The 20,623-nt window shown below is 45.5% G+C and overlaps 1 protein-coding gene across 10 annotated transcripts in view; it reads left to right on the forward strand.

The window, feature by feature from the left end:
- The window catches only part of FRMD4A (FERM domain containing 4A), a 584,597-nt gene that overhangs the window by 290,634 nt on the left and 273,340 nt on the right, over nt 1-20,623 (forward strand). Inside the window, exon 1 of one of the 10 annotated variants that reach the window (XM_044762476.2) lies at nt 17,981-18,490. The exons of 8 other annotated variants lie outside the window; for them this stretch is intronic. In XM_044762476.2, coding sequence (XP_044618411.2) covers nt 18,332-18,490 — 159 coding nt within the window. In that variant the 5' untranslated portion in view covers nt 17,981-18,331. Of the gene's footprint in view, nt 1-17,980; nt 18,491-20,623 lie in introns of those variants that run through there. One more of the 10 variants, XM_044762477.2, reaches the window with a different exon arrangement.

The raw sequence follows: 20,623 nt of genomic DNA on the forward strand, positions 1-20,623 counted from the left end.
TAGAAAATCTTTGTGCAATTTTCTTATAATTAAGGAAAATATACATGTATATGTGTATGAGAGAGAGAGATGAAATATCTCAATTTTTTTTATGTTGGCAACTAAACCAAGCTTAAAGGAAAACATTACCTGCCAAACAAAACATGTCTGCAGGCTATGTTTGGTCCACAAGATGCCAGTTTTCAACTTCTATAATAAAATGAGCACCGTCCCACCCCAAATATCTATGTATTTTCTCTCCCCAGTCTTGAATTTCGTAAAAAGGAGACATCTCAGTACAAAAAACTAATCTTGGAATATATCCTCAGGCCCTCCAGCTGGCAGCATGATCCTCTTGCTAAATCAGAATTTTTTTAAAATTCTTTTGATAGGTTAAATGCAAATTCTAAAATACATTTAAATAAATTGAATGCATATCCTCCAGCTATAGGAAATAGGAAGACAACGTCCTCTTTGCCGACAGCATGGTTAGATTACCTAGCAAGAGGAACAGATCTTAAGAAGCAACTGAAACTACAGCCTAATTACTGTCTGATAAAGTGGCTTAGCATCAACCACATTCTTTTGCTTTTGGCAGATGTTCTCCAGGGTTAAAGTGGACCATATCGAACAATTTCATCCAATGAAGCAATCACCCCGCCATCTAGGGGTATAGTTTGTGGCCAACTCATATTTACAGACCAGCAGTGTGTGGTCCTACTCAAGACCAGAGGCTGCACAAGAGCCAAAAGGAGGTTCTTTTATGATCAAGGTGGTTGGCTGGTAACAGCTGAACTCAAACCTTTTAGTTCTAAATCATCTCTTTCATGCCTGACGGAGGAGAATTCTGGGGTCTCAGCCAAGTCCTTGAGCAAGAACTTGAATGGATTCACAGCTCCCTTTCTGATGAAAGTCTTGACTCTCCCCATAGGAGCTCTTCAACTCACCAGGAGGTCAAGGTGGAAGGGTGCTCCAACTGGGGGACCATGCGAGTCACACTTCTCAACGTCCCTTCTGAGTAGCAGCTCTCCCTTGTCATAGCCACAGCAGAGATTTATCTCTTTGATCTTAATCTCAGAGTATCTTCATTTCCACTTCTTGCTGGATAAGGCAACTCACAATTGACTGCATTCCAGAGCGTAACTGAAGACTTCCTAGGGATGTCTGATGCCCAAGAGAAACAGATCAATGGGCATGTTAGCTACTCATGTCTTTAATTCCTTTATACCATTGCCGTTTTATGTTAAATAATCAAACATCAATATATGTAGCCCATATTTTCTCAACTCCTGCTGAGGTTATTTTATTAAGATGTAATTCATCTTCGTTGAGAGCTGATGTTTAGTACCCATTTTTGCAGACATGCGGCAACCCATTCTGGGCCGGAACTGGGGCCAGGCAACCTAGGTGTTAGACAGGGCCTGGAGAGGAGGGGGCACGATTTACAGAATTTAAACCAAGGTGAGGTATGAGAGTTTGCTGGTGGCAGTGATTCCTAAAATAAGCCCCACAGACAGGCTAATGGGTCACGAGTCTGAAAGTGTTAGAAGGAGCTGGAGAAATCTGGAAACGGCCAAATGGAGACAAGAGAAATCAGGGGAGAAGAAGTGAATTCAAAGCAGAAGGTAGGAGGAAGAGTCTGTAGGAGTTGCATGAACCACTAACATGGCTATAGGCATGTCTGGGCACAGCCTGGGCTGTGGGCAGGGAGAGAGTGGGTAAGGTACCACCATGCTCAGAAAGTCCACAAAAGAAACATCAGTAAAAATGCTTTTGAGACTTTTTCAGATAGTTAAAGATATTGTTCCTTATGTTATTCAGTATCCCTTACATGAAGTTCCCCCTGTTAATTCCTTTTGGGAGAGAAGACGTATATGATTCAATGAGCTTACCTTTTTTACCTTGGCTGTCAGGAAACTCAGAGCTACTTATTCTAGGTGCTTTTCCACATTTATGGCATCCTTTTAACCTGCTCTTTTCTTTTCCTTTTTCTATTTTATATTACTCAATTTCCAGTTTACTTTATATTCCATGTATCTATTTACATGCATATATTTTGCACTCCCCCGCCAAGTGGCATGGAAACCTATCGCTTTCTCTTCTGTTTGTGTTAGTTTCTGTAAGGGAAACCAATACAATGGAGACATGGTGGATTGAGAGTAAAACATAGAATAAAGTATGCTTCATCCCTTCTCTTGGCAGAACTCACGATCCCAATCGAGGGATCAAAAATGCATCAAGGTAAGCTGAGACATGGGAACATGGTGCTCTGAACAGGGCAGTTCTTTTTCCCAGAAGGGAATGAATTCATTCAGAATGTTCAGCCCTGTCAAAATAAAGCCACTCCATTTCACCCCATTGTGTACCACGCGTACTCGGCAACAGCGCAGCCCGTAGGTGGCGGTTCAGGGGTCCTCTTGGGAAGAACAGAGACTACCCCATAGCGGGGATCCCCAGTGGAGGGTCAGAGGTGCTTACCCTCACTCTGAATCTCCGCGTCTGATGTCCACCTTACACACAAGCTCCAACAATGCCCGAGAATGACTTTTCTACAGAGTCCTCACTCGTGGTGCAGAGGACCAAAAAAAGAGGTGTTTCTGCTTTTCGGTCCCCACCAGGATGTCAAAAGCCTCCGTTTTGTCCTTTTCACCCTACAGTTCTTTTTTCTTTTCCCTTCTAAATGTTGCTCTCAGCGTGCTCTGCTGTAAACTATCGGATGCACAAATAACAATAGCTTCCTGGGAAAGATCCGCTGAAGGCGGTGGGTTGGTGCCAGGAAGAGCAGGCAAGCCAAGAACACGGCTTTAGGAAAACCGCAGCGTTCCGATAGCAGTTTCGGGGTAATTGTTCAATTCCCTTAGGGATTCTGGCTCCAAATGCGCCGTGGAACCTGGCTCCCATGTCTCCTCCGGGGGAACTTCGGGCCCCACTCACCCCCAGATACTTCGGCTTTCTTGTTTTATTTGTTTAATGTTTAAGAACCATCCTTTAAACCGGGATCTAGTCTCTGATCTTGGAGTTGATGGGAACAAAGGCTGAGAAACAACGAGGCTTCAATGGTGGGTCAGCTTTACTCCAAGAGGAAGAAATACCTTCCCAAATGCTGGTTCCGGCTTTGCAGCTTTCTGAGCATCTCTGACCTGGACATGGAAGATGTCACTGTCCTAGGGCTTGTCCCCTTTGCCAGGCTCTTGGAACTCCTGTTTCTCAGCTAAGTGCCAGGAAGGCAGGTTTGGCTCCTGAAGGCTAAGATGTAAGGTCCAGAAGCGCTGGCAAAGGAAGGTCTCAGGATCGTGCTTCCATCCTGGAGTGAATTAACGGGGTCAAGGAGCAAATATCAAGTGACACGTTCCCCTCCCTCCTTCCCTTGCAAATCCCCAGACACAGCCCTCTGGGAATGGGAGGAAGGAAATGCACTGACCGGATGGCCGCCAGGCCAGGACCCTCGAAACAGAGAGGGAAGCACTTCCTTCTCTGGTTTTTCAAGCACCACATCCTCTTCTCAGTCCATCTACCTCTCCAGATTGATCTCAGGTCTCCAAGAAAATGACTGGGAGCAAATTCAGACAGAAAGGAAGTTGCTGAGCCCAGGGAGCTTGACCTGACGGGCAACCACGTAAAGCACACTTGTTCCATGAGCCCCTGCTTTGTGGCTGACATCATGCTTTAATTTACAGATGTTTTCTCCTCTAATCCCCAGATATCTGTGGGAAGCAGGTTCTCAGGTGCATCCTCAGTTTACGGAGGAGGAAAACAGAACAAAGAGATTAAATCATTTGCCGAGGATCCCACAGCCAGCGTTGGCAGATCCGGGATCTGAACCCAGGCAGTCTGACTCCAGAGAACTCTCTGGTATAGTCTGGGTGGCGTCTAAACTGGAGTGTGACTCCTGGGGCCCAAGCTACTGAGAAAAGTGTTCTTGAGAGAGGAACTGGTGTTGCCGGATGCAGCAAGTGAAAAGACAGGATGCCCAGTTAAATTTGAATTTCAGATACGCAACAGACAGTTCTTTAGTATGAGTACATCTCGTGTCGTTTATCTGAAATCCAAGTTTAACCGCGTGTCCTATATTTGCTCTAACTATAGAGCCGCTTCCATTTCTCTGTCTGTGTCTCGTCTTCCTCTCATATTAAGTCTGCTGTCTTCCTGCTTTCTTGGACGTCTCCTCCTATGTTCTGCTGTGGAGCTTCTGAGCTCGGCTTCTGCACCTAATCTTGCTCTAAAACCAAATGTTAGAGATCACCTACTATTGCTTGAACACTCCTAATACGCCGGTGCTTAGATGTTGTTTGAAGACTCAAAGTGGTGGCCTGTGTCCCCTCGGCCAGTCGGTGTTAGGTTTCATGTGCTAGGAATGCTTGCTGCACCCACAGAAGTAGAAACAACTGCTGCAAAGAGGTGGTGGGGTGGGAGGGGCCACCAGGGGGCTGGGGAGATGGATCGCTCGCTTCTGCCTCAACCAGAGCCATTCTGCTTCTAAGATATTTATGTTTCCACCTAAGGTTTCATCAGGGCTAAGATTTCCGTAACTGAAAACTAAAGTCACTGAAGATCATTGTTCCTGGCTGTTATGTTCTAAAGCGGTGCTTCTTGAATGTCATTGTACAAAGGGATCCTCAGAGGGTCATGTCAAAAACAGATTCTGATTAGCAGGTCTAGGGCGGGACCCGGGAATCTGTATTTATAACAAGTTCCCACAGAGTGTGGATGCTGGGGTCCATGGAGGACACTTTGAATAGCAAGACTCTAAAGTGTCTTAACTGAGGCAGATGGACATCATAGATTGGTTTTTTTCTCATCCCTATCTCAGATATCGTGTATCTATATCATCTATCTATATCTATCTCTATGTATTTATGTATATTACCTGTCTATATCTCTGTCTATCTCTATATCCATCTATCTAACATCTTTACCATGACTATTTTATATAAATATTTGGGCAAGACCAGGGGGACTGTCCAGCCCACACAATGAGAAATGAAATCCCACAGTGCAGGGAGTCACAAGAGAGAAAGAAAGGGACAGAGCACATTGAGATGTACCCTTCTGAAAAGCATTCTCTCCTTAAAAGAATTTGTGGATACTTGAAATATAATCCACTCTGAAATAGTCTAATAACAGATATTAGCTCAGGGCCAATCTTCCTCACCAAAAAAAAAAAAAAAAGAGTCCACAATGAGAATTTTATGTTTGCCAAATTTGGAAGTCCTACAGACTGAAACAGTCCTGGGCCTTAAAAAGTCTGTAACCCTTGCATGACCAAAGGGGAATCTTTAGGGGTTGTGCATAATCCCAAGTCCACTGCACAGATTAAAAGGAGATCATGGCCTTTAAATATGAAGGAGGTCATTTCTGCATCCCTCTCGTTTGTGTACAAATATTAAATAAGTAGGCCTGAGACGCCAGCCTTTGCCTGTTGCCTGATCAGAGGTTTTTTTCACTTTCTATCATATCTCAGGTATACTTGTTGCTGATGGATTTAATGCTCCTCCTTTTAAAAAAGAAAAACGACATGCTCAGTTTTTTGCCACAGATGCTATCGAATGCTCCAGCCTTGGAGAGATTTAATTTTTTTCCCTCTTCCTTTCCAGCTGTGACCTAGTTAATTGTAGGTGGGACGCAATCTCTGAAATCATTCGACTTTCTGCTTTGCTTAGAAATCTTGCTCCGTTAAATTGTAGGATGCCCTCCTTAATCACAGGAAGTCAGGTTTCCAGATCGGCAACATTTGTGTCCATTGTGCATTGACATAAAGAAGAGTAAGGGTGTCGCCTGCAGTTTCTCATGGTTAGGGGAGCAGGGAGAGAGAAGGGAGATAGACAAGAAAATGACCCAAAGATGAGTCACTCATTTCTAAAGCAAGGGTCTAAACACTCTTTGTTGACGGCACATTGTAACCTCTGAATGTGCTGGCCTCCCGGCCACGGGGACAAAAGAGTGAGTGATGCGGGGTCTCAGTTCAGCTGCTTCATTCCTGCCTTTGGGGCCTCCAGTACTGAAATATCACATCCTTAAGGAACTGTTTTAATTTAGAAATAAACACGTTACTAAGATTCAGGCTTTTCAATTCAATAAGCGGACCCTCGTGGTAGGAAGAATAATTGCATTCCTTTTAACAAAATATTTCTTTTAACTATTGTATTACTTTTCCCGGGGAGGGAGCAAGGAATACTGGGGTAGATGGTCCTTAAGAGTTGACTTTCCATTCTGCCTATGGGGAAAGGGTCATCTATTAGCCCCCACCATGGACCAGCGACTCTGCTGGGGTGTCCTTTCCTTGATGCTCAGAGGTAAATGGGTGTCATATGAAAAGGGTATCAAAGAATGAGTCTGTAAGCAGTAAATACGGTGACTGACACTGCTCCCTTCCGTTCCTCTCAATCACCCCAAACCCGAGAATTGAGGGGTGTTGTAGTTCTCAAAGCGTGGCCAGGGTTTCAGCCTCAGCTGGAAATGTCATAGAAATGCATGTGACAGAGCCCGACATCTGATCTGCTGAGTGAGAAACCGGGGTGAGGCCCGGAGATCTGGGTTGAAGGTGCCCTCCAGTTGATTCTAATGCAGGCTGCAGTGTGAGAACACTGTCCTGGACATTTAGGTGACATCCTGAGTTAGAGGAACTCCTCTCTGTGCAAGACAGAGACCCAGTGCTGGTCCATGGCGGTGGTTCCTTTCCCTCCCTGAAACTTAGAACCCCTGGGATGATTTTTAGAAATAGCAATACCAGCTCCCTCCCCCTGACCAATAAAATCAGAATCCCTATTTGTGGGGCCCAGGTGAAAGCGTTTCATGACAGCTTCCTGGGTGACTTTAACGGACAGCCAGGTTGACAACCAGTGGTCCATGGGACAGGAGGGCCCAGGTCGGGGAGGGCTGCTACCGCGGCTGAAATGCTGATGCCCGGGGAGGAGAGATGACAGTCCCTAGTGCAGGATCCAGGGAGGCCCCCCAAACTTGCCATTCCAGGCAGTGGAGGTGTCCAAAGCTGCTGAGGGCTCCCTGTGATTGGTGGCCTCAAAAGGGGTGGGGAGAAGTTTCATTCAGAACCAGTTGGTGGATCGTGTCAGGCCCCTCCTCGCCAGCCCTTCCCAGCTCCAGGTGTAAGAACGGCCCCACTCCGTTCCCAAATCAGCTTTGGCCAAGGCTGGCGGAGTTGCAGGAGGCTGACCTGCACTAGCGGGAAGTGTCTGTTGGCTCTGAAGCCTCTGGGTGCGCCAGGGACCCTCGTGTCCTGGGTTGTAGTCATTTCTTCCTAAAACTCAGGACAAGCCAGCGGGCTCGTGCCCTTGACCCTGATCCGCGTCCCCTTTCCCATGGAGGCTGGAGCCTGCCCGGCTGCAGACCTGACCCCTGCCTCCCTCTTGCTAATTCTGCTGGAGTTGGGGGCCTTCTTCAGATCAGAAAGGATCCTAGGCCCTCTCTGGTAGCTTTCCACGTCCCCATGCCTGACCCTAGGTCACCCTCACTAACCTCAATCGAGGGTCATTTATATGGGGCCACAGCCTCCTTCAGCCGGAAGCCACCGACCCCTAAACACCCTGGGCCAGCATGATTTGCTCAGAGGGCACCACCTATTCCTGACCTCTGCCCCTTGCCCCCGGCCTTGAGCAGAGGAACCTGACTGTCTTAACCACTAAGCCCCTTTGAGTCGTGACAAGCAGAGTTGCCAGTGCTGAGTATGCAGGAGGAGGGAACTGCCAGGGCCACACAGAGGCCTCGGCACCAGATATATGAGGCGGATCTCAGAGCTGGCCTCCCAGTCCAGCCTGGGAATGAGGGTGCAAGTCAAGCAGGCGTGGAACAGTCAGGGCGAGCTGAGGCTTGTGCGTGCGAAGGAGCGCAGGTTCATCAGCAGCCATGTGTCCATCTGGGAGCCAAGTCCCAGCCTGCCAAGAAGTGGCCCTTGAACTGGACAGGGCAGAAGCAGTAGGTGGAAAATATTACTGTCTAATGGTATGGCAGGTCCTGCAAAATCAAACATAGAGTCATCGTATGCTCCAGGAATCCCACTTCCTGGTCTACACCCAAAGGACGCAAAGGAAATGCAAGCAGGGACTCGAACAGATGTTTGTACACCCATGTGTTCATAGTAACATTATTCACACCAGCCAAAAGAGGGAAGCAACCCAAGTGTCCAGTGATGGATGAATGGATAAACAAAGTGTGATATATGCACACAATGGAATATTATTCAGCCTTAAAAAGGAAGCAAATTCTAACACATTCTACAACGTGAATGAGCATTGAAGACATTGTGCTAAATGAAATAAGCCAGTCACAAGAGGACAAATACAGCGTGATGCCACTTCCATGAGGTACCCAGGGGGAGTCAAATCCATGGACACAGAAAGTACAATGGTGGTTACCAAGGGCCATGGGGGGTTCTTTCCGGAGTATGGAATTTCAGTTTTCATTGTGGAGAAGGATGATGATGACGGTTGCACAACAATGGAAATGTGCTTAATACCATTGATTTGCACACTTAAAAGTGGTCAAAATGGTAAATTTTATGTTATGTATATTTTACCACGATTTAAAAAGAAAATCACTATCTGAAGCCCAGAGGGTTGGGGGGTATGAAACCCAACAGGTGAATGTATCCACGCATTGCTCAGGAAATGAGGGCGAGGTTGTCAACCTGGGTCTGGGCTCTGAACACACGTTCAGTTTCATGAAACCCCAGCCACGTGGGCTGCTCTGGTTTTCACATTTTGAAATCCATCCAGAGTTTTGGCGGAGGGGGTGGAGGGCTCCCTGGAGAGAGTGCCTCAGGCCGCTTAATTGTGGTCAAACTCACCAAGCAGAGCTCTGAGTTGCCCATTACCGGTGCTTAATTAACAGGAGCCTGGTCCCAGCTGTGGTACAATGATGCCATTGTGCCCGTTTATTAGAGACAGGAACAGAAGGCACTTAGCTGCTGAGCATCTCCACAGGAGGATCTTAAATCATCACCTTTGTTTCTGCACCAGGGGAGAAATAACCAATACCCCGATCCAATTTCCTCCTTCTCTAGTGGAAATTCACCTCAAATTCTACCACACAGAGACTTCTTGTGAAAAAACAGGAAAAATTCATTGTAGTGTATTTTTCGTGATGGATCGAACCATAAAGTCTAAGTTAGTTTTCCTTACAGATTTTCAGATGCTTTCATGGCCTGGGTGGGCGTAATCACATTTTTTTCTCTTGAATCCTTAAAGGGTTTTCAATTTCTTTCCATTGGTTGTTTCTCTGACCCTCCTGGCTCTCCAATGTCAGGGTTTCTAAATGAGGAAAAGAACCTTTTGCAAATTCAGGGACATGCTGAGCTCTGGGTTAAGCAAATGTTTCACTTAGATGGGCCACTTGGCCTCTGTCCGAAACTGGATATAGAAAAGACCAAACAGAGGGAATTTGATTTATTTTTGTATTTTTTAATTTTTTAAGGTCTGCTTTTTTTTGGTGAGGAAGATTGGCCCTGAGCTAACATCTGTTGCCAATCTTCCTCTTTTTTTCCTCCCCAAAGCCCTCCAGTAGGTAGTTGCGTATCCTAGTTGTAAGTCCTTCTAGTTCTGTTATGTGGGATGCCGCCACAACATGGCTTGGTGAGTGGTGTGTAGGTCCGCACCCAGGATCCAAACTGGCGAGCCCTGGGCTGCCAAAGTGGAGTGTGCAGACTGAAGCACTTGGCCACCCATAGGGCCAACCCCTACACAGGGGGAATTTGAGATGGCTGAGAAGAGTGCCTGGCAAGGAGGACCTTATTGCCTCTCACCTGCACACCTGTGCTTCGGCAGGTCCCCACTCACCCGCTTCTAACTGCAGGTCACTTGTGTCCCGCTGGGAGCTTGACTGCTCCCCTAACAGGAAGGATGTAAAAATCCTCTGCACAGGCAGGTGGGACGGAGCCCACTGCTTTGCTCGCCCTTCAATCTTCACCCAGGCATGAGCACTCAAGCTTGCCTTTTCATGTGTCTTTTGCTGTTGCTCTCAGTTCGTCTACTTTCCGGCTTCCTGGTCGACCTGAACTCTGGATCCACTGTTCACAGATATTTTGATAGCCTGCTTTGAACTCGTTGATTCACTTTGTCTTTCAAGTTCTGGATGATTCAGGGCGTCTGATCTCCTATCCAGAATTTGCCTAGATCTCCAACCTCAATATAGTTCTTGGTTTTCCAAACTCTGTTGCTAAATCTTAACCCATCTCTTCTATTCTAGGTCAGCCACTGATCTAGAAAAGACCGGGCTACCTATAGTCAGGCTAATTCAAATGGTTCTAAAAACAGCACCTCACATAAGGATTTTTATCTATAAGAGATCTTGATGAGAAAATACAGAATTAAATTTTTCATCAGTAGTCTAGGCAACTCACAAAAAGCTTGTCCTAAAATAGGCCGGATTTTGTACATATCAAAGGATTTGTCTTTTTGGCTCACTTTGAATTTGTACTACAAAAGTCTAATTCATGGACTAATCCGATCGCCACTGACCAACTTGACTAAAGACCTCATGGTTGCTTTTTGTTTTGTTTTATGTGTTTGGGGGTTTTCCGGATTAAGAGGATTCCTGTTAGCTTTAGAAAATGTGATGCACTAGAATAAAATAGATTTTTTTGCCACAGCCATGTTGGAATACAGTCTCTAGAAGGAGGCGTAGCTATGGGCTGGTGGGGGTCCCCACCTCTGGGCTCAGTGGTACTAACGATGCACAGCGGCAGGATGAGACAAAGTCGTGGTCAGCAGGTAGTCTCCCAGCGGGGTCCTTCAAGTAGCCAGACGTCCTTTATGTCTCTGTGTTCTTTTTCCCCTTGAGAAAAACATTCTAAGAAGCCGAGAGAAAAATGCAGCCTAGAAAATGGCTTCCCAAAGTCGTTAGCTCACCAAAATTGCATCTGACCCACAGAGGCTGTGTTGACCCCACCTACATTAGCAAGGCCATTCCATGCCCATTCATCAAGCCTCTTGCATTGTCCTTGTCATAGTGTGTCATGTCTTCATTGCTGAATGAGGAAGGAGATTTGGGGCTAACCCTGATATACCGACTCTTTCAGAAGCCAAAACAAGAAAAACAATGATACCTCCTGTTAGGGAGCTGAAACTTCTCCAGAGTAGATTTTATGTCAGCGTGTCACCCAAGAGCGGCAGGAAAGACCACAAGCCTGTGCTTTTGTATACAATACACATTCTCATTCGCTCAGTACTTATTACATTTCTGTTAAGTTTGAGATACCAGGGATTAAAAACAAGATGAAGATTGCTAAATTAGATGGAGTTTTAGAGAAGAAAGAGACTTTACTGGAAATGAATAACACATTTTTCTTAAAAACTTTCTGATATATTATAAACAATGTAATATTATAAACATGGGTCAAGGGTTAAAAGGAATTTAAACTATAGGTAAAAACCAAGTGTTCTCATCCCTATTTACCTCTTATAAGTTCTACTTGACTTCCTTTACGTCTGGAGGAGAAATGTTAACTTTCTCCTCACTGAGTTATCCTCAGATCTCTTCACAGCTTCTAGACACAAATTTTCTAAGGTCTTCTCACTTCCCACTTGGAGGGAAAGTGTTAATTCTCTCTCACCAACTCTCCTAGGAGCATTAACTCATCTTTTGCATGTGTGTGTGTGAAAAAGATTGGCCTGAGCTAACATCCGTACCAATCTTCCTCTATTTTGTATGTGGGGTGCCACCACAGCATGGCTTGATGAGCCGTGTGTAGGTCCACACCCAGAATCTGCACCTGCGAACCCAGGGCTGCAGAAGCAGGGCATACAAAATTAACCACTACACCACCTGGTCAGCCTCAAGCATTAACTCATCTTAATCCTCCCCTGTAAGAAGGAAGTGGTTCTGGAGTTCCTCCCCCTCCCAGTGGAGACCCATTTCTCAAGCAGGCAGACCCTCATTTTTTGTGACTAGGACCCCCACTTTCCAACTTCACTCAACAGATCCCAGATCATTGCTCTTCCAAATGTTTATAACCCCTAAAAAAAACAAGACATATATTTTTTCACATAAGGCTGTGATCACATAAACACACACTCGCAAAATAAATGCTCAAAAACCATCCTTGGCCACTGACTTCCATGGAAACAAAATAACAAGAGATGAAGAAAATAGGAGCTGAGGGCATTTAATTTCTCATTTAGGGCCAGGACTGATTTAATTCAGGCAGCCCTGATTTTATTTCTGTTGGGGCCTGGCATGTATATGAGAACTTACTTTTCGTAAATGGGGTAATTGATAAGATGACATCATTTTTACAGCCATAAGATCACTTGTATAATGGTTTGTAGAGCTTGGGGGAAATATTTCTAAACATAGATCTTGGCATGCTGCTCTGGAGTGCTTAAGCCAGAGGGCAGCTCCTATCTCTTTTCTACTTTCCCAGGGACCCAAAATATTTTTATAGACACGGCCAAGCATTTTTTAAAAAGTTATTCTCCTCCCCCTAAATGAACAGAATGGGCTCCCTGGCAATTATATCGACGCATCTCTTGGGTTCTCAGGTTGATGGATGATGACGCAATGATGCTTCTTTGTCAGAGCTGGGACATTTTCCAGACCCAAATATGGGATTAAATATGCTAGTGAGCACTGCTGAAACAGATCAGGATTTCAAAAGATTGTTTGGGTTTGGGTTTTACAGATCTCCCACTGGCTTTACTGTGCAAGTGCTATTTCTAAATATCCTTTTCCCAAAGAGCTGGCACTGGGATTATAAAGTGACAAATGAGAACTTCCAAAATGTTTGGACTTTTGCCCCAGGTGGTAGGCGGGAGAGCGGCAGGCGCCGAAGGAAGAGAGGTGGAGGGGAACTGTAGAGGAAGGAAGGGGAAATTCTGGATTCTTCAGCACCCTCTGCTTCTGCTTCCCCAGGGTCCATCTGCTGCAGTGAGCTGGGGCCTAAATCAGAAGGTGAGCTGGCCAGCCCCCTAATGGCAGCCCTTTCTGCTTGCTGCGCACACTCCATCCTACTCAAAGGCCATGTCATAGAATTCAATTAGGATAGCAAAAACACTCCCACTTCATACCCACTAGGATGGCTATAACCAAAAAGACAGGCAATAACAAGGTTGATGAGGATGTGGAGAAATTAAAACCCTCATGCGGTGCTGGTGGGATTGGAAAATGATGCAGCCACTGCGGGAGACAGCTTGGCAGGTCCTCAACAGGGTAAACATAGAGTTACCACATGACCCAGCAACTCCATTCCTAGGTTCGTACCCAAGAGCAATGAACACATACATCCACACAGAAACTTCTACATGAATGTCCGTAGCAGCATTATTCACAATAGCCCCAAAGTGGGAACAACCCAAATGCCCACCGATGGCTGAGTGGATAAACAAAATGTAGTCTAGCTATACAATGGGATTTTTTTTTAAAGATTCGCCTTGAGCTAACATCTGTTGCCAATCTTCTTCTCTTTGTTTTTCCCTCCCCAAAGCCCCAGTACATGGTCGTACATCCTAGTTGTAAGTCCTCCTAGTTCTTCTATGTGAGCCACCACCACAGCGTGGCTACCAACAGACAGGTGTTGTGGTTCTGTGACTGGAAAATGAACCTGGGCTGCAGAAGCGGTGACAGCACCAAACTTTAACCTCTAGGCCACCGTGGCTTGCTCTATACAATGGGATTTTATTCTGCAAGGGATAGAAATGAAGTACTGATACATGCTACAATATGAATGAACCTGGGGAACATTATACTCAGCGAGAAAAGCCAGTCACAAGGATCGCATTTATACAAAATGGCCAGAATAGGCAAATCTATAGAGAGAGAAAGTAACTGAGTGGTTGCCTATGGATAGGGAAGGGAGTGAGGGGGAAATGGGGAGTGGAGGTGCCAGCTAATGGATATACGGTTTTTTGGGGGGGGTGGTGAAAATATTCTAAAATTAGATTGTAGTTATGGTTGTATAACACTGTCAATGTACTAAAAAACAATTGAATTGTGCACTTTAAGTGGACAAAGTGTACGATATATAAATTATATCTCAATAAAGTGTTTTTTAAAGAATACTAACAAAGAGTTATAGGCCACATTCATTTAAAGAATAAAGCTTCCAGCTCTGTCCCGGACCAGCATTTTGGTTACACATGGACGTTTAAAAACAAAAGCATTCAATGGATGGAGAGAGCAGAATGTGCAAAAGATTTGAACCTAAGTTTTAGTTTGAGTTCTGTGTTGGAAGTTAAGAGGGAAACATAGAATTAAAATGCGAATTAGTAGCTAAGAGCTGAAAAGGTCCATATGTGGCCCAGAAGTGTTAACTGCACACAAAATCCAAAAGGAATCTGCTCTCTGCAAAACCTGAAAATATGGTTGATGGGTATTTCTCTACACACCCCTGCTTTTCCCCTCACTGCCATGCATTCACTTATTTTCCAGCACCTTCTGAGGCTCACTTTGGAATAAGTTGCCTACTGATCCTCTTTAGTTCTTCCAAGAGAACAGTTGTGGCTTATAGTAAGTCCTTAATTCTGGTTGAAATGTCTTGGTATTGGGCCTCAACTGGACTGGCCTTGATGTTGGCAAAACTACCCTTTACCATGAGATTCTGTGAGTAAAAGCTAACAAAATGCATCCAAGAGAGTCTTTTAAAAATGCTACCTGTGTCTTCTGGTAGCTGACTTTGACCTGACATAGAGTATAGGAGTCCTCCAGTCAATCTCATCACTGATGTCTTCTAAAATAGATGTCGGTAAATAATCAAGGCGTAATTAAGATGGGTTCCATTAGATTGCATTCCTGAATATACTTGTTTGGTTTCTATAAATATACTTCTTCCTGTGTGTGTGATTTCCTGTGTATTTGCAAATTTTGTTCATAATTGCCCTACGTACTACTTTCATCTTAAGAGTTTTTCTGAGTCCTTCTCAAGGCGATAATTAGGTCCGAAAACATTCCTAGAGTTAGGCAAAGGCATTTATGACTTAAAAAAAATTCCTCCTCTTTACACAAACAGAGTGAGAGTCTGGATACAAGGACAGAACACAGAGGCGTGGAGAAGGAGACAGGGCAGCTGAGTCGTAGCTGGACAAGGGTGACAGCTGGGAGAAGGGTAGGGTAGAAGTGACGCTTAGTGCCTTGTGTGGCCTTCCATGCCCTGCAAGGTCCACCCACCTCTCCTGCCTTTGTCCTGGGTGGGAACTCCTGGCTTCCGGATGCCTGTCCCCCTCTGGGGTCAGCATCTGATTTAGAGTCCCCAACCCTGGTTGCTTCCCAAATGTGGAACCGCAGGACCAAGACTTGGGTTCTACTTGTAACGTCCCCCTAGCACATACAGTGGGCGAACATACAGCCACTGACCCAATCCTGCCAACAAACTCAATACTTAGACTCTTTTCACCCAAACATTAGCAAAAAAGTCTCAGGAAAGGAGGGGCGATCCAGTGATTACTCTAAATTATGTCTTCTCCGTATCTCAAAGGGTGTTCCTCACCCTTTAGACACCCAGGAGGTCACTGATTCCTTACTCTTAAGTTTCATGATCTACGGTCTAAGTGGCAAACTGCCTAGAAAACCCCAATTTTCTGTTATTTTTGAGGAAAGAATAAAGAAAGTGAATAAAAGGAGTTGGGGGTCAGTGAGACAAATCCAGGTCATTTGTTGGCCTGCTGAGCCCTAGCATCATGTCTCAGCTCCATCACAATGTTCATGTGGCCTGGGCAGGTCACTCTGACCCTCCACGCTGTGACTTCCTCCTCTGTGAAATGAAGGTGTGTACACACACACAGATGCACATGCAGACACATACAAGACACAGACACACATGCACACACAGACACACAGACACACACATACTTATACACAGACACACACATCCATACACACAGAGACACACATCTGTGTCTAATTGCTCTGAGAACTATAAATCACTTTTAAAAGCGGAGAGCATCATGGTCAATGGTAGTAGTGCTGTTTGCACGCACAGCCTCTCGGATGCCGTTGGGGAAGCTGCCCTGGGAAAGTCTAAACCAGCGACCTGATGTCTGGCGCAGAAGCAGAGGTATGGCTGGAGAGATTGCACCAGCAAAACCAGGCAGCATTCTCTGCTGGCACTTGGGCACGGTCAGTCCCTGACACTGTGCTTCCACGGGCTCCAAGACACCTGTGGCATTGCCAGGCTCAGACTGCCGGCTCCAGGGCAAGTCTCCACAGAGGTTGTCCCTGTCCCATGGGTTGTAAAGACCAGGGCAGTTTGAATTCTTGCTCTTCTTGTTGCTCTCAGGAATTAATATGTTTATATTCCGGCATGTTTTTAAAAAGCTTAATATGGCACCTTTAGACTCAAAAGATTCCCAGACCATAAGCTAAATATATATTGAACATATTTTTAATTTTTAAAGTCACATTATTTAAGCATAGAGTAAAACAGTGCCTTTAAAATTGTCCCTATCTATTCCGTAATTACATGCTTTGGATAAGAGCCTGGTTCACAGCCAAAATCCCCAGAGCATGGAGAGCATGAGCTCGAGGACCAGGCCGAAACTATGATGCAGCTTGTTTTTCCTTGAAAATACCAAGGCAGTTACTAATGTTAATAGAGTGGTCATTTTCCAAGTACTATTTGCTTTTTAATTTAGCTTCTCTTTCTTTCTTTCCTTCCTTCCTTCTTTCTTAAGTAAAACTATCTCCATTGATGAGATGTTTGTAGAAAGACAAGATTCCTTAGGACCTCCCACCTTTTATGACAGGTATGTGGAAATAAAGGAATAATATATAGGAATGAAGGTATGCAGAGTGTATGACCCATAGAAAAATAAAACTTGTCAGAGAAAAGTTTCCATGAAAATGGGCTTCCCATATTAATTAAATTAACTCATGCGCGGATCCATAGCAGAAAGAGAAAAGGAATTAAAAGAAGATGATTTAGAGGAACACAGATTTTGAAATGATCTCAAGAGTTTCCTATTATCAGTGGTGGGTAATGTCCTTGAATTACCTGATCATGGTAAGTGCTCCTAAAAGAAAAAAACTAAAATCAGCTGCATGCCACACCCTGTGTCATCGGTTTTAAGTATATCACCTCATTTAATCCTCACGACAACCCTGTGATTCCCATCTTACAGGTAAAGAGATAATCAGAGAAGTTAATTAATTTGTCTAAGATCACACAGTAAGTGGTAGGGCCACATTCACACTCAGATATGTCTGACTCCAGTCCATTCCAGTAGGTGAGTTATGCTCTACTACTTTTCCGATGATATTAAAGGTTCTAGGTGAAGAGAAATGAATAAATAAATGGGAAGAATGCACAGAAGGCACACTGGTTTTTCAGGGCCATGCAATGAAGATGATATAAGACTAAACGCATCCCTTCCCTTAACTGTACAAGCTGGGTTGTGACTGGATCCTCCTCTGCCTCTTGCCTCCTCTTCCTACTCTGGAATCTCATCTTTTGGTACATAATCTATTGAATTAGCATGCAGATGCCCTTCTGAAACACAGCTAAAAATAATCAAAAATCAAAACAACTTAATTGACCTCTCAAGTAGCTGTGCCACGTTTAGCTGGGTGCCCTTCCTTGGGTTAGGGTCCTCACAGGGATCATCCAATCTGTCATCCAATTGCAAGAGCTTTTGTAGGACATGAGCCAGCCTGGGGAAAAATGAGATATGATCTTTTTATCTGTTTTCTCCACTTTCCTCCAAAATCGTGGATACTGGTACGAAATCTATCAGATAAGTCTTTTCACAGCCTTCTCATTCTAACCTAAACTTGGGAAAGAAAGTGCCTGAGATTTTACACATTGCCCACAGAAATAGCAACTTCTCCAGTGTTGATAAAAACTTGGGCTTTTTGCTTTGCCATGCTGCAGCTCTCTGGTTCTCGAGGTTTTAGAGGGTCAAGAGAAGAGATGGAATGCCTTGGGAATGTTGGCAGCGGAGGCCTCAGCGACTTCCCCTTTGCTGCTCACCCTGGACGGAATCCTGGAACCACGAGAACTCAGCGATGACTCTGGCTTCAGGCTCTTCCCTAAATTCTCTTTTGACCTGCCCCCAAAGCCAGCTCTGTGTCCGCGGCAGTCCACCAAAAGGGAGGGATGTGCGCTTATCTGCAGGCTAAAAGGCTTATTTTTACCTTGTCCCTGGTGAGTTCCCAGAGACAGGGAGAAAATATTTTGATTTAGGAGCCATTTGCTAATCCTTGAGTGAAAACAGTCGCTGAAGATTAGGGAGGGTAGTGGCGAGGGAAGGTAGGGGGAGAGGAGAGTGGAACGAGAGGAAACGGAGTTATTTTGACTGCATTTTTTCCTTGCCTGATTAAATCTTAGTGACATTTGAACTTTGTGTTACTAAGAGAACACAGCCCTGGATGTGGGGCCTGGGACCAGAAGGGCGAAGGCGGGGCTGGAGCTGGCATGGCTGCGGGGCCCCTTGGCTCCGAGGACCTGCTATGTAGCTGGGACCGGCTGATGTGGGAGCTGACTTTCCGGGCGCTGAGGACATGCCGAGGGGGGAACCTTCGGGTCCTGCAGCTGATGTTGAGACCATGGTGCTTCTCCAGGGCTGTCTACCAGGTGGGACCTGAAACTCCTCTTACTTTTCTTGGCAGCCTGAGAAATTGGTGGGGGATGGTGGGGAAGGGGTGTAAAGTATTGTCACATGTTTAGGACTAGGAAGCTTGTTCGAATAAATGGGGGGAGCAGTTAACATCAATTAAGCATCATCTTCTAGGCACCCAGCACCGTGAGAGGTGCTTTGTAAGCAGCGTCTAGTTGAGTTTTCCAAACAACTTGATAATTAAGGTGCTTATGTCACCATTTTTGAGACGAGGTTGTTGAAACTCAGAGAAGGATATACGTTGTTCAAAGTCACCCAGCTGGCAAATGTCAGAGCCTTGTGATTCAACCAAAGTTTTTCTGGCTACAAAGATGAGGATGCTCTTTCCATGAGTTCCTGCTCCTCTCACGAGAGATGCTGTTTTCTCACGGTGTGTGTGTGTGTGTGTGTGTGTGTGTGTTGGGGGTGGTAACAAGCTGGAAGGAGCATTTGGCTGTGGATCAGGAGGCAAGAAGGGAAGAACACTGAGCAACAATATCCAGTCTCTGTCCTCACCTTCCTGTCCCTTGGGTGGCTTACACGGTGGCCTCTGAAGTCAGATGTTCACACACACCCTCTTTTTCTCAAACGTAAGAAAAAGAGAGAAAAATTTCTGCAGGAGGGTGGTCATTCTGAGTTACCTGGCTAGGGGTGCATTGCGCTTAAAAAGGAGGAGAGGAGAGCGTCTGCTTTCCTTATCTGTCCATCTGTCCAGACTGGTGGTGTTAAGCCAGGTCCCTGCTTGCCCCGGGACTCAGTCCTGACAGCCCCAGCCCAGCCTGAGAGCAAGGAACCAGACTGACCCAGAGGCGAAGTAGCCGGGGGGGGGGGGCGTTCTTCCCTGACCTGGTTCTTGAAGGCAATGTCACTAGCTCTTCCTCAGTTGATGGATTTTTGTAACCCAGTTTATTTCACTAAGTCAACTAGAGTGGTTTGGTCCTCTCTTTGTTAGCTGGCTCACCACACCGCTGGGAACCAAGCAGGCAAGCTGGCCTTTGTATTTTTCGGCGTAATTTGGCGACGTCTAATCCCTTAATGAACCGTAATGGTTAAACAATGCAGGACGCTGTAGCCGCTCCTTCCTGCACCCCTCCTCGTGGAATGTCTGGATTTGCATGGAAGGGACAGCTCCTGGGAAGACGTGCCCAAGAGTGCTGAGCTGATTTCACAGAGGGGCACTGCCCTCCCAGCAGCCTTGCTCCGACTTCTTCATCTCCCCATTGGCAGACGGAGTGAAGACCATTCGAGTGCTTTCTGGAAGTGAGATTTTTTTCCAGAATTCTTCTGTTTGAGGAGCACATCCCTATAGTTTTCCTATAAACAGCAGATGTGTCTGTAATGGATCATATATAAAAGAAACTTGAGAGAAGTCTTCCCAAGTTTGACAACAATCTGAAAAATTTACACTGCAATGTTTCCAGTGACGAATTGTGAATCTGAAAGAACTCTGGAAAAAAATCTCCCAGATGGGAGATTCAAGCAGTCCGGTGGTTGGTTTGTCCATCCGAAGCTTTTTCTGAAACCTTGGTTTACAGTCAAATCTCAAAGAGCTTGGTGTTTGGGGGGTTAATTCCTTAATGAAAATGGTTCTGTCTTCTTAGTCATTGCTGTGATTGTGAATGAGTTTGAGGGTCCTGGCTCCTTACCTCTGTCCCCCACTTTCCTTTCATCTCCTGTTGTGTTCTCTCGTGTCTCATGAAGTTATGGAAAAACCAAGCTTCTAAATCGAGTAAGCAGGGTGGGCTAGCCACACCTCAGGGGGCTTTTTGAGGACTTTCTATAACATTAAAGTGTAGCAAAGAGACCGTTGAATTATTGGCCACCAGATCTGGAAAAAATTTGTTCCCGCTCAATCTCAACTCAACTCACCAGACATTTACTGAACAGCGGTTATGGGCCCAGCCCTTGGTGGGCCATTGAAACTCAAAGGCTAGTCACCCCTCGTGCTTGTCCACAGTCCTCTGGCCGAGCAGGGCTGGTCAGCCCCGGAAGCAGATGCCTGTAACCCACACAGCCTCATCTGCAGCCAGCAGAAATTCCCACAGGTGGGTCTGGAAAGCGGTTGCCGAGGGGAAAGCTGGATGACAAATCTAAACTAGTTGACCCATTTG

Source organism: Equus asinus, chromosome 29, assembly GCF_041296235.1.
Source record: "Equus asinus isolate D_3611 breed Donkey chromosome 29, EquAss-T2T_v2, whole genome shotgun sequence".
Taxonomy (NCBI): Eukaryota; Metazoa; Chordata; class Mammalia; order Perissodactyla; family Equidae; genus Equus; species Equus asinus.